The sequence below is a fragment of the Podarcis muralis genome, chromosome 8, assembly GCF_964188315.1.
Source record: "Podarcis muralis chromosome 8, rPodMur119.hap1.1, whole genome shotgun sequence".
Classification (NCBI taxonomy): domain Eukaryota; kingdom Metazoa; phylum Chordata; class Lepidosauria; order Squamata; family Lacertidae; genus Podarcis; species Podarcis muralis.
The window spans coordinates 77,580,566-77,593,872 of NC_135662.1; the positions used below are offsets into that span (position 1 = coordinate 77,580,566).

The 13,307-nt window shown below is 45.3% G+C and overlaps 1 protein-coding gene across 1 annotated transcript in view; it reads left to right on the top strand.

The window, feature by feature from the left end:
* DNAH5 (dynein axonemal heavy chain 5) overlaps positions 1-13,307 on the top strand; it is a 166,767-nt gene that overhangs the window by 73,613 nt on the left and 79,847 nt on the right. The window contains exons 34-39 of the mRNA XM_077933359.1: positions 54-278; positions 1,061-1,233; positions 4,016-4,194; positions 5,489-5,676; positions 6,568-6,762; positions 9,493-9,627. Of these exons, the coding sequence (XP_077789485.1) occupies positions 54-278; positions 1,061-1,233; positions 4,016-4,194; positions 5,489-5,676; positions 6,568-6,762; positions 9,493-9,627 (1,095 nt within the window). The remainder of the gene's footprint in view (positions 1-53; positions 279-1,060; positions 1,234-4,015; positions 4,195-5,488; positions 5,677-6,567; positions 6,763-9,492; positions 9,628-13,307) is intronic.

Below are 13,307 nucleotides of genomic sequence, written 5' to 3' on the forward strand. Positions count from 1 at the left end.
AGAACCTGACTTGAACTCTACCTAACTTTTCTGGAAAAAAAATTTCCCCTAAGGTTGGCTTGTTGGGAATTCAAATGATCTGGACCAGAGACGCTGAAGAAGCTTTGACCAACGCAAAGTACGACAAGAAAATAATGCCCAAAACGAACCAGTTTTTCTTGGACCTCTTGAATACTCTGATAGATATGACGACAAAGGACCTGAGCCCCATAGAACGCATCAAATATGAGACACTGATCACAATTCATGTGCATCAACGGGATATATTTGACGACCTGGTAAAATTACTTTTTATGCATTGAAAATAACTAGGGGGAAAGTAGAAGTATGCTCAATAGGGAATGTACATTAAATCCATTCAGTAAATATAATCCACTAGGGCAAAAATATATTTTTGGTGCTGTCCTAGCAGACCAGTTGTGAACGTGTTTTCATCACTGCTTTAGCTTATGGTTCATATGTAAGGCTTTGCAGTCTTGTATTATCAGTGACGTGGGTGGCGCTGTGGTCTAAACCACTAAGCCTAGGACTTGCCGATCAGAAGGTCGGCGGTTTGAATCCCCGCGACGGGGTAAGCTCCCATTGTTCAGTCCCTGCTCCTGCCCACCTAGCAGTTCGAAAGCACATCAGAGTGCAAGTAGATAATTAGGTACCGCTCCGGCGGGAAAGTAAGCGGCGTTTCCGTGCGCTGCTCTGGTTCGCCAGAAGCAGCTTAGTCATGCTGGCCACATGACCCAGAAGCTGTCTGTGGACAAACGCCGGCTCCCTCGGCCTATAGAGCGAGATGAGCACCGCAACCCCAGAGTCGTCCGTGACTGGACCTAACGGTCAGAGGTACCTTTACCTTATTATCAGATCTGCCTCTTGATGTGCTCAGTTGCCACTGCCCATGCAACCTTGCTCTCAGTGAGACGTTATCATCTCAAGGCTTTTTCTACAGTCAGCATTCAACTGGTTTCCCTCTCCCTTACACACACTCGACTCAGTTGCCAGGTCTGCCAGATTCCTTCTCAGAAACTCTGTTCATAAAGCCTATGGCAACATGGTCTCTTGTTCCTAGTGCCGTATGCATATCAAGAACCCCACAGACTTTGAGTGGCTGAAGCAATGCAGATTTTATTTCAATGAAGATGCGGACAAGATGATGATTAACATCACGGATGTGGCCTTCACGTATCAGAATGAATTTCTGGGCTGCACAGACAGGCTTGTCATCACCCCTCTCACAGACAGGTGAGAGATACTTCTGTCCTTCCTCCTACCTGAAGGATTAGATGCTCTGTATGCCAATGTCATTCTCCAGCATATTATCTCGGAGTCTCATTCCGTCTTACTTTAGTGGAGCATTAACTGCGAGGGTTTGTGCAAGGTTTTGAAATCAAGACAGAGAAGAGATTTTTCCTTATAATTCATGACATTTTTATATATTAAAAAAAGAAGTACCGGTACATTCACATTCATCTTCAATGAAAGATAAAGAGGCCTTGTTTCACTCTGAAATGCCAATATATGGTGGTTGTCTTTAGCATATTTCTAGGAAGGAGAGGGGTTTGGATTCCAGATTCCAAGTGTCCAATTGTGGGATCCATTTCAGATTGAAACTCAGACCATCCAGAGTTTACCACAATGCACAATACAACAGGGACTAATGACCAAAACCACTACAGACTCTGGGTCATGTTTCTGAAGCCCTGTGGGTATTGTGGGTGATTAGTCTGGCTATTCTGGATTAAAACCAGAAGAGATTTGGGTGTGTTTGCTAATCACTATGTGTTTTCTTAGTGCTTCACTACAGTAATTTAAAAATGAAAACTTCTTGCTGACACATTTATTTTATCTTTAAATTTATTAAATGTGCCTTTGGTCTTCTCGCCCAAGATAGCTAATAGTAAAATATAAAGTAAAAATCAAGACATCAGCAGGTTAGTAGAACATCAATAGTATTAATATTATGTCTTATGTGAAGCTAGCGTTTTCTATAGTCACTGCTATTTGTACTAGAATAGATGTTAAAAATAAACCCAGTACGAGAGAGGGCACAATCTAACTCCCCTCCCTGCCTGCATGTTAGCTTTTGGATTTCTTAGGTATTATACCTTGTAATTCCTCAGTATTATGGCTTTTCATTGCGTGTAACTGAGTTGCATGTAACTGAGGCCTGGCAACCACAGCCAGTCAAATCAGACATTGCTTGAGGACCCCAGTGGCTCAGGTGGGCCTTTTAGCAGCCTGACCTGACTATTCTGTCCCTCTTAGGGCCGGCCTACCTATGAGGCAAGGCAGCTGCCTCAGGCGGCAAGGTCCACAGGGGCAGCAGATCTCAATGTTGAACTTTGTTTCCCATTGCCACTTGTTCCTGATGTCAGTCTTCCCTGACTCACTTCTTCACTGGCAGGCAGGGGCGTAGGAAGGGGGTGGTGGTCTGCCCCGGGTGTCTTCCATGAGGGGGTGACAAAAAGGCACACCGCGGGGAGCTCGCCCCCCCCATGTGTGGTGGATGGCGCCCACCGCACAGCTCGCCCCACACCCCCAGGTGCACAGCATGGCTGCCGCTCCACGTATCCTTGCAGCTAACTGGACAAGGGTTGTACTTGTTGGTTCAGAAGGCAGTTGATTGTTGGGGGAGAAGTCTTTGGGGCTGCCACAAATCACGCTTCTTGGCTGTTGGATGAACAGATGGTCCCCAACTCCTACCTTGGGTCCGAGGAGAGGGGAGGAGTTTGCCCTCCTGAACATAGCTGTCAACTTACAGATTTGAAAATAAGGGACTAGCAGCCTCAAAAATAAGGGATCAGCAGCCAAAATAAGGGATTTTCCAAGCACATGTATGTTCAACTTCTGAGCCCCTCCAAGCCAAAGGCAGAAAGCCCAGCCAGCAGCCAAACGAAGCTTCAAGCGGTGGTTCCCACAGTGCAGCAACCTGGCAAAGGGGATGCAGCAAGGAAAACCTCTGTCACCTCTCCGCTGGGAAGCGCTGAGCAAAGGCGAGTCCCCAGGCAACACAGCCGATTTGATCGGCACAAGGCATGCAAGCCCCTCCCCCCCAGTCGTTCTTAGACTCCTTATTGGGTGAGCAATGCAGCCAAGCAACACAGGTGGAGCCTCCCTCCTCCCTGGCCAGCAGGGAGGAAGGGAGAGGAGCTGCTTCCTTTGAAACCTGGAAAATTTAAGGGACATCATCAATAAGGGACAGCAGCGGGACACAGCGCTGGGATAAGGGACTTTCCCGCCAAATAAGGGACAGTTGACAGCTATGCTCCGGAATCCTTTCTGCTCAGCCTGGCAGGGTTGAGCTTCCTATAGGGACAGAGCCCATAGCAAAGAGAGACAACAGATCTCCAGGAGGGGGCATAAAAAGCCCTCAATTCCAAAACTTATTTTGCATCCAGAGGCTCTCTCTCCAGGACGCAGTGAGTGGATCTGGGCTGGATCAGTACTTTAGATGTGGGTGAGAAAGAAAGACGACAGAAGAAGAGGAGTTTGTTTTGTTTTGCCCAGGGAACAGAGGGTGCCAGCATGGAGTAAGGCAGTGAGAAGGGACTTGGGTAGGTGGGCAGGGAAATGGAAGAGCGGGGGCCTCGGCCTTCGTATTCCCAGCGACTCCATTCCACCGGAGACAGGGTAGTCTTTCCGGCGCTGGGCAGGGTCTCCAAAGAGACCATGTGCAACCCAGCAAGCCGGGCGCATTTAGGGTGACACTGCCTCTTTGCCTTTCAGGTGGTGAAATGTCTTGGGCTGGCCCCACTTCTCCCCTTTCGGCCTGCAGATGGCTATCTTAGTGTTGGGCAGGCAGTGGTGCCACTTTTAAATGGGAGCCAAGCTCAGTTTGCATATGCAGTGGCCAGCCATCATTTTAATTCAGCCAAAATGCAATGTCCCAGTCCATAGATCCATGAAACACAGTGGTTTGTGTTGGGGTGTGTGTGCTGAGAGCCCCTTCCAATCCAGCACCAGCCCTGCTTTTAAGACTTCCAGCTGGGCACAATAAGCACAAATTGTGCTCCTTTTCTTGCAGGTGTTACATCACGTTGGCGCAAGCCTTAGGCATGAGCATGGGGGGAGCGCCAGCAGGTCCCGCAGGAACTGGCAAAACAGAAACAACGAAAGACATGGGGAGATGCCTTGGAAAATACGTTGTGGTCTTCAATTGCTCTGACCAGATGGATTTTCGAGGACTGGGAAGAATCTTTAAAGGTCAGGATGATTTCTGCTATAGAAACCATGACCTTTGATAAAACACAGTGCTCACATTCAAGTTAGGACATACCACCTGCACGTTATATTTGCTCTTGGGTGTGGAAATGTGTGATGTGAAAGAACAGACATTTTCAAAGGTACAATTTATCACGCACTTAAAATTTCTAACACCATGGCCTTCTCAATTCCTGTTGCATGATGTTTCTTCAGCTCACAAAACTTCTCTTACCAAATAATTTGTATGTAGGGTTATAGATAATTTGCATGAGTAGAATCCTACTTGTACAAGGCAATAAAATACTGGCTCCCAAGTACTGCTCCCAGGACGTTTCCGAGCACAATTCAAAGTGTTGGTGCTGACCTTTAAAGCCCTAAATGGCCTCGGCCCAGGATACCTGAAGGAGCGTCTCCACCCCTGTCATTCAGCCCAGACACTGAGGTCCAGCTCCAAGGGTATTTGGTGGTTCCCTCACTTCGAGAAACGAGGTTATAGTGAACCAGGCAGAGGGCCTTCTCGGTAGTGGCGCCTGCCCTGTGGAATGCCCTGCCATCAGTTGTCAAGGAAACAAACAACTACCTCACATTTAGAAGACATCTGAAGGCAGCTCTGTTTAGGGAAGTTTTTAATGTTTGATATTTCATTGCTTTTTATTATTAATATTCTGTTGGGAGCTGCCCAGAGTGGCTGGGGAAACCCAGCCAAATGGGCGGGGTATAAATAATAAATTACTATTTTTATTATTACTACAGTGGTACCTCACAAGACGAATGCCTCGCAAGACGAAAAACTCGCAAGACGAAAGGGTTTTTGGTTTTTTGAGTTGCTTTGCAAGACGAATTTCCCTATGGGCTTGCTTCGCAAGACGGAAACGTCTTGCAAGTTTGTTTCCTTTTTCTTAAAACCGTTAATACAGTTGTGACTCGACTTCGAGGAGCAACTCATAGCACGCGGTGTGGTAGCCTTTTCTGAGGTTTTTGAAGACTTTGGTGATTTTTGAAGCTTTCCCAAAACTTTTCCGAAACCGTGCTTTGGAAGACGAAAAATTCGCAAGACGAAAAAACCCGCAGAATGAATTAATTTTGTCTTGCGAGGCACCACTGTACTACAATATATAATATTATATTATCTGAAGTTGTGTTCCATTCTTGAGTGTGCATTCATTAGAACTCACTTCGAGTTAATGTATTTTCCCCCTCTTGAAACCATTCATAGTGTCCTTTATCTCTAAATCTTGTAAAATGGCCAGAACACTGGCTTCTTTGACCACATAAGGCTTTGCTTTGGTTTCAGGTCTTGCTCAGTCTGGATCCTGGGGTTGCTTTGACGAGTTTAACCGCATTGACCTACCGGTGTTGTCCGTCGCCGCACAGCAAATTGCAATTGTTCTGACATGCAAGAAGGAGCGCAAGAAGAGCTTCATTTTTACAGATGGCGACAGTGTGGAAATGAATCCCGAATTTGGACTCTTTCTGACAATGGTAAGCACTCTGAAGATTTTGATAAGCGATAGTTGTCAGTTCAGAGAAACCACAGAATTCGCAGTCTCTGTGGTTAGCTCATGAAATATGTGGCAGAGTTGAACTTTACTCAGAAGTTACATCCCTGACCAAGAAGCCATTGCCTATATACCATGGAAGAATGAGGGTTCACTGACCTGCTGGTGAGAGGAAGATACCATTGTACCTTGGAAGTCTAATGGAATCCGTTCCAGACGTCCGTTCGACGTCCAAAACGTTCTGAAACCAAAGCACGACTTCCGGTTGGCTGCAGCCAATCGGAAGCCGTGGAAGTGCTGTCGGACATTTGGGTTCCAAAGAACGTTTGCAAACCGGACCGCTCACTTCCAGGTTTGCGGCGTTCGGGGACCAAAATGTCCGAGTACTAAGACGTTTGGGATCCAAGGTACAACTGTATTCCTTAGTTGTGCTGTACTGCTCATTCACTCAGTTTTTCAGTGCAAGTGATTCAAACGCTGTCAAGGAAGTGCTTTGGTGAATGAGCAGTAGGGAATCTCTGGCCCACATTTTTTGAATTAGGCTCAGCCACGGAGGCCATTTCCCGAAAATACCTCCTCCTGCCTCATACCTGATATTACATAAGACATGTCTGGGATCATCTAAGGAACTTCCTAGGTGGAATCTAGACACATATAGAAAACGCTTTAAAAAAACAACATTTTGAAAAATATATTGAATTTGCCATAAGCTCACCATTGCCATCTAGTGTCTCATTTGTATAAAGCAGCTAAAACACACTTAAAACAGACTGAGTCCATGGTGCAGCCAATGGGGCTTGCTCTCATGTTGAGGATGATGTGAATAGCTGCCATAGTCGTAGTCTGATTGATAACTAATGATCTGATAAACCAGAACCCAGGGTATGCGGGCCGTCAAGAGCTGCCTGAAAACCTGAAGATCAACTTCCGTTCGGTGGCAATGATGGTTCCGGATCGGCAGATCATCATCCGTGTCAAGCTAGCTAGCTGCGGCTTCATTGATAACATTGTGCTTGCGAGGAAGTTCTTTACCCTGTACAAACTCTGCGAGGAACAATTATCTAAGCAGGTAGGAGTAGTCATGTGCTATGGAAAGCTTCATTCTACCAAGAAAGCTGAAGAACCAGTAGCCTTTCTAAATGTTGTGGTCTGCAATGTAGATGACGCTGTTGGTTGGCTGGCTGATTATTTCTTCTTCTTCTTCTTCTTCTTCTTCTTCTTCTTCTTCTTCTTTTTCTTTTCTTCTTCTTCTTCTTCTTCTTCTTCTTCTTCTTCTTCTTCTTCTAATATTAGGGTAAAAAATAATAGGGACGCGGGTGGTGCTGTGGGTTAAACCACAGAGCCTAGGACTTGCTGATCAGAAGGTTGGTGGTTCGAATCCCCGCAACGGGGTGAGCTCCCGTTGCTCGGTCCCTGCTCCTGCCAACCTAGCAGTTCAAAAGCACATCAAAGTGCAAGTAGATAAATAGGTACCGCTCCGGTGGGAAGGTAAACGGTGTTTCTGTGCGCTGCTCTGGTTCGCCAGAAGCGGCTTAGTCATGCTGGCCACATGACCCGGAAGCTGTACACCGGTTCCCTCAGCCAATAGAGCGAGATGAACGCTGCAACCCTAAAGTCGGCCATGACTGGACCTAATGGTCAGGGGTCCCTTTACCTTTTAAAAAAAATAATACTTTGCAAAAAACCCCAAAAATCTTACATTGTCAGCTTTGATCAAATTGAACAGGATAGGATTATTTGAGGATATTAAGGATGGGAGAGCAGAAACCAAGAAATAGAAGCTGCCTCTGGATATGAATCACTGAACAGATAGATAGTAATCAAATTACAACCAGTACTGCATAAGGACACACTATTGGAGATAATCTGCTGTTTAATGTTGGTAGTGCTATAGGACATCCATGAGATGTTTCCTTTTGGGTTATCTTGATGTTCAAGGAATAGCACATCAATGAATTATTTTTTTTACTCCAACTGAAAATGAACTGAAGCTGCAGCAGGAAGCGATTTTAAATAGATAGCGATGTTGAGAGATGTGATCCTTTGAGGCTTAATTTTGTGTGTGTGTGTGTGTGTGTGTGTGCAACAGTGTACTAGTGTAAAAAAGAAGGGGGCGATGTTGAGAGATGTGATCCTTTGAGGCTTAATTTTGTGTGTGTGTGTGTGTGTGCAACAGTGTACTAGTGTAAAAAAGAAGGGAGCGCAAGACCCTGTTTTGTGGAAGATTTTTATTCTTAAAAAAAGTTTTGTTGCACAAAAGAGTTGAATGTTTCCCACCTTCTGCAGGAATGTTCTTTTAATAAAAAGTGGGTAAAAAAATCCACATTGCTGCTGCATGCCTCTAGGGGGGAAAAGGCACAATAATAAAATATGAAAACTCAAAAAAGAAATCATTTTCTTCTGGGAAAGCTTTATTTGTTGTTTTAATTGTTTTTCTTGCTATAGCACGGGAACATTTCATTCATCTGGAGGAAAAAGAACCCCCACCAAACTGAAATGCTTTACTTACTTAAAAAAAATATTACTTGCTTTTGAATTCATGCTCACTGGGCAACCCTAAGCCAGCCACTGCCTGTCAGCTTAATGCTTGTTTGTGAATATAGAATGGCTTATTCTCCTTGGATACATGGTAATAAATGGTAAAATTAGGGCAAGAAGTGTTTTTGAGGGATACAAAAATCTCCTTGGAAAAACTTCCTAATATGAGGTATTTCTTGCCTCTTCCCTGTCCTGATCTTCTGCTGCCATTGGTGCCATTTTTTACAGCCAATTTTTCTTTCTCTGTTTGACCTTACCCACTTTGTGGTGAAATGTGAAGATGTCATGCATGCATAGCTGTCAACTTACAGATTTGAAAATAAGGGACCAGCAGCCTTGAAAATAAGGGACCAGCAGCCAAAATAAGGGACCTGCAGCCTCACCTGTTCCAGGCACTCCAGTCTTCCTGTCCTCCTGCAGTCTGGTCAAACTCATGCTGGTAGCTTCGGGAACACTGTCCAACCAACTTTGTAACCAGAGGTTCAACTGAATAGAATCTGAATCACATGCACCACAAGGCCTATGCAGCCTCAACTTAAGATGGCTCCCCGGCCTGTCTTTGCACTGCAAAGTTTGCAGCAGCACGTGCAACAAAATGGCGCCCAGCATTCAAAAACTCCCTCAGCTCGCATTAACTAGCCACACACAAGGCATGCAAGCTCCACCCCCCCAGTTGTTCTTAGACTTCTTATTGGGTGAGCAACACAGCCAAGCAACACAGTTGGAGCCTCCCTCCTCCCTGGCCGGCAGGGAGGGGGGGAGAGGAGCTGCTTTGAAATTTAAGGGACATCATTTAAGGGACATCTATCAATAAGGGACAGCAGCGGGACATGGCGCTGGAATAAGGGACTGTCCCTTCAAATAAGGGACACTTGACAGCTATGCATGCATGGCATTATGCAGTCATTCAGATTTGGCTATTTGGCTATGTCATGATGATGTAACAAAGGACAAATGAAGCCAGTTGCTCAATGTTTAAAAAGGAAATAGAGGGTCCTCATCCTCAGTGGGAGTCAATTGCACTTCATGATAGACTGAAGTGTCATGACAGCAGTTATGGTGTGGCGCTAAATCATCTCCTTCATCTTCCTTTTTGGTGAAGATTTCTGAAACGAGGATTGCATGCTCAGAAGCAAACCTAAGAACAAAGCTGTCATTTACTCTTTGCAAATTTCTGTCACATATTATAGAGTGATCTGTCATTGGTGCAAAGGTGTGCCAGTTTTGCTTGCCTCTCTAAACACTTTTGACCTGTTCTCAGGTACATTATGACTTTGGACTGAGGAATATATTGTCAGTGTTGCGGACCTTGGGAGCTGCCAAAAGGTCAAACCCTGATGACACGGAATCCACTATCGTCATGCGCGTGTTGAGAGACATGAATCTTTCTAAGCTGGTAAGTTTGCCGTAGATGTGCCTGGGTGCTAAAAATGTTTTGGAGGTCCTTCATCAGGTGACCCAATCCTCAAAGATTAATTTCATAAAATTATAGAATTGTAGAGTTGGAAGGGATCCCATGTGCCATCTAGCCAAATCTCCTATAATGCAGGAATCTCAACACATGCCCCCCATCCAATTTGAAACCATACTGGACCCTGCATAGCTTTGCAAGTGTGCTGTCAGATACATTGCGGTACCACTAGTGGAGCAAGACTGGGTACCAGTTGTCGCTGGTGTTTGGTATGCCCTACCTCCCTGATGTTTCTGGAGCCACCTTGGGCTGGAAACCGCCAAGTGATTCTGGGAATGAGCACCAGGAGTTTTAGGGCTTCCTGGATATGTATCAACCTAGTGGGGAGAGGCTAGGGTAGTATAGCAAGCCAGTTATACAGTGGTATCTTGGTTTAAGAACAGCTTAGTTTATGAACAACTTGGATTAAGAACGCTGCAAACCCGGAAATAGTTGTTTTGGTTTGTGAACTTTGCCTTGGAAGCAGAACATGTTGAGTGTGTTCCATTTGTAAATTGAGTCCCCCCGCTGCTATGGGAAAGCACACCTTGGTTTAAGAAAGCTTTGGTTTAAGAATGACTTCCGAAACAGATTAAGCTCGTAAACCAAGATACCACTGTATTTAAAACCAGCTAGAAATGATTTTTTATATGAAAGAGAATTGTAAACATTTGAAAATGTTTGTAGGCTTGAATTGGAATGTTTCGTAACGTAAATATAAGGAAATGATTTACCGATAATAAGGTGAAACATTATAATTTGATAAGGGGAAATAAGTGATTATAGAAATGCGAAGAATATGGAAAGGTATGTGAAAGTCAGAAAGAGGGAGGGAAGGAGGTCGATGCTCTTACAGAGTAATATATTAAGTTATAGAATTATGTAACAAAATGTGAATATGATTTAAGTGGAAAATCCAATAAAAATTATTTTAAAAAAGAAGAAGAAAGAAATGAGAGTGGGAAGGAGGAGGAGAGGAGGGCCAGAGCCAAGAGGAGAGCTGGAGGGAGCAGAGTCAGGCAGTAAAAAAGACAGGATAAGAGAAAGGCAATGGGAAGGCTGGAGTCAACAGATATGGAGAAGAGAAGTTGCAAAGGGACAGAAGACAGGAAGGGAAGGAGAATTGAGGCTGGAGAACAACAGGGCCACCCAAAGGAGGAGGAGAATGTCCTTGGAAACATGGACCAGGACTGTGGGCATGGTCACCTCTCACCTTCCTCAGAGAAACAGAAGCCCCGAGCCCCCGAAAACGACCCCCAGACTCTGGTGATGGCAGTTAAGGAATAAGGGGATCTTTGTGGACTCTTTCAAGGTCATGGAACTGGAAGGAGAGCAGAGCTCCCTAAAAAATGCTAGGAAATACTGTTGTACCTTGGGCTGTGGTGGGAACATAGAGAAGTCCTTTAGCACTGGGGATTACAGAGGAAAGAAAGCTCGTTTGCCTGTTTGACACAATGTGCCCTCTCATCAGTCACTGGAAAGGACTTTGAAGTGCTTCTCTTCCCAGAAGTCAAGGAAGGGCTTTCTCTGTTATGAAATGCTATTTCCAGGGAAGTTGGTCTGGTGCCCGCTCAGTGTCCTCCTGGTGCCAGGTGAAGAAGGTCTTCTGACTTCTGCAAGCCTTTCAAAGTGATGGCTTGAATTTTGAGGCTTTATTCCATTTCTGTGAGTTTATTCAGGGTTCCCTCCCCCCCTCCCTTGGCCTTGCGGCTTTTGATAACATTGTTTTCAAGGCATATTTTATGTTTTATTGTTAATATGCTTATTGGTGCTAGTTGCCTTGGTAGTAGCAATCCTGCAGGCGGCATAGCAAGTGAGTGAATGAATACATTGTGCAAATTCAGTCTTTTGGTCTGTTGGAAATCTGAATGGAGAAATAGGTTGGAATAATCAATGCAGCAAGCTTTTCTTAGGCAATTCCTTTGTCTTAATTTGTGCTTCCAAAATAACTTATGTAACAGCTGGCTACTTATCCTCTGATTTGCTTAAGCAGCTGTGAGTATTAAACCCATTGTTCTATCGATGAAGAAGCATTTTTCTGTCTTTTCTAGACTTCTTTACCTTTCCCTTCCTCCTTCGCTGCCACCAAATGGCGGCTCCTGAAACTCAGTTTTTCACTCACAATGTTGTTGTTGTTGTTGTTTAGTCGTTTAGTCGTGTCCGACTCTTCGTGACCCCATGGACCAGAGCACGCCAGGCACCTCTGTCCTCCACTACCTCCCGCAGTTTGGTCAAACTCATGCTGGTAACCTCGAAAACACTATCCAACCATCTCGTCCTCTGTCGCCCCCTTCTCCTTGTGCCCTCCATCTTTCCCAGCATCAGTGTCTTCTCCAGGGAGTCTTCTCTTCTCATGAGGTGGCCAAAGTACTGGAGCCTCAGCTTCACGATCTGTCCTTCCAGTGAGCACTCAGGGCTGATTTCCTTAAGAATGGATGCGTTTGTTCTTCTTGCAGTCCATGGGACTCTCAAGAGTCTCCTCCAGCACCATAATTCAAAAGCATCAATTCTTCAGCGATCAGCCTTCTTTATGGTCCAGCTCTGACTTCCATACATCACTACTGAGAAAACCATGGCTTTAACTATACGGACCTTTCCTTATGTCCATGCTGGTGTTGTCAATGAGATGAGTGCAAGTTGATAGAATATGTTTTGAGAAAGAGTGCAAAGTGCTGGTTCTAAGTGTTACAGATATAAAATATGTATTTATAGCATTTGTACCGTGCTCTCCCCCCCTCCCCCCCTCACACACAGAGAGAGTTCCAATCCTTAGGCTTACAATCCTAAAGACAGCACAAAAGGAAAAAGGAACAAGGAGGGAAGAGGGGTGTGTAGAAATAACGGAGACGACACGGGAGTTGATGATGGAAGTGAGCTGTGTAGGAGCAAGCTAGCTTTGAGCTACGCAAAACCTCTTTTTATTAGCAAGATATGCAAAACCAGCAAGATACATTCAGGGCTTTGCCCTTTGTTGTTGTTTAGTCATTTAGTCATGTCCGACTCTTCGTGACCCCATGGACCAGAGCATGCCAGGCACTCCTGTCTTCCACTGCCTCCCGCAGTTTTGTCAAACTCATGCTGGTAGCTTCGAGAACACTGTCCAACCGTCTCGTCCTCTGTCGTCCCCTTCTCCTTGTGCCCTCCATCTTTCCCAACATCAGGGTCTTTTCCGGGGAGTCTTCTCTTCTCATGAGGTGGCCAAAGTCTTGGAGCCTCAGCTTCAGGATCTGTCCTTCCAGTGAGCACTCAGGGCTGATTTCCTTCAGAATGGATAGGTTTGATCTTCTTGCAGTCCATGGGACTCTCAAGAGTCTCCTCAAGCACCATAATTCAAAAGCATGCTTTGCCCTTTACACTTATCCAATCCCGAACTCCCTGGGTGTTGCCTAGTTATCTACGCAACTTGCTCCATCACGTCATATTTCCATTGCAGGGGAAAATACCTTTGCAAAGGAGGTAAAGGTCAGGGCACGGAACACTGCTGAGGAGACGAAAGGTCAAGGAATGGGCATGGGGGCTAGACAAGCTGTGGCTTGTCTTATGCTGCAGGGGAGGGTGTGCCCTCACCCTGAGAGCCATCCTTACAGGGGGGAATTCTGAAAGTTAAACAGCAGTTCTAATAATGA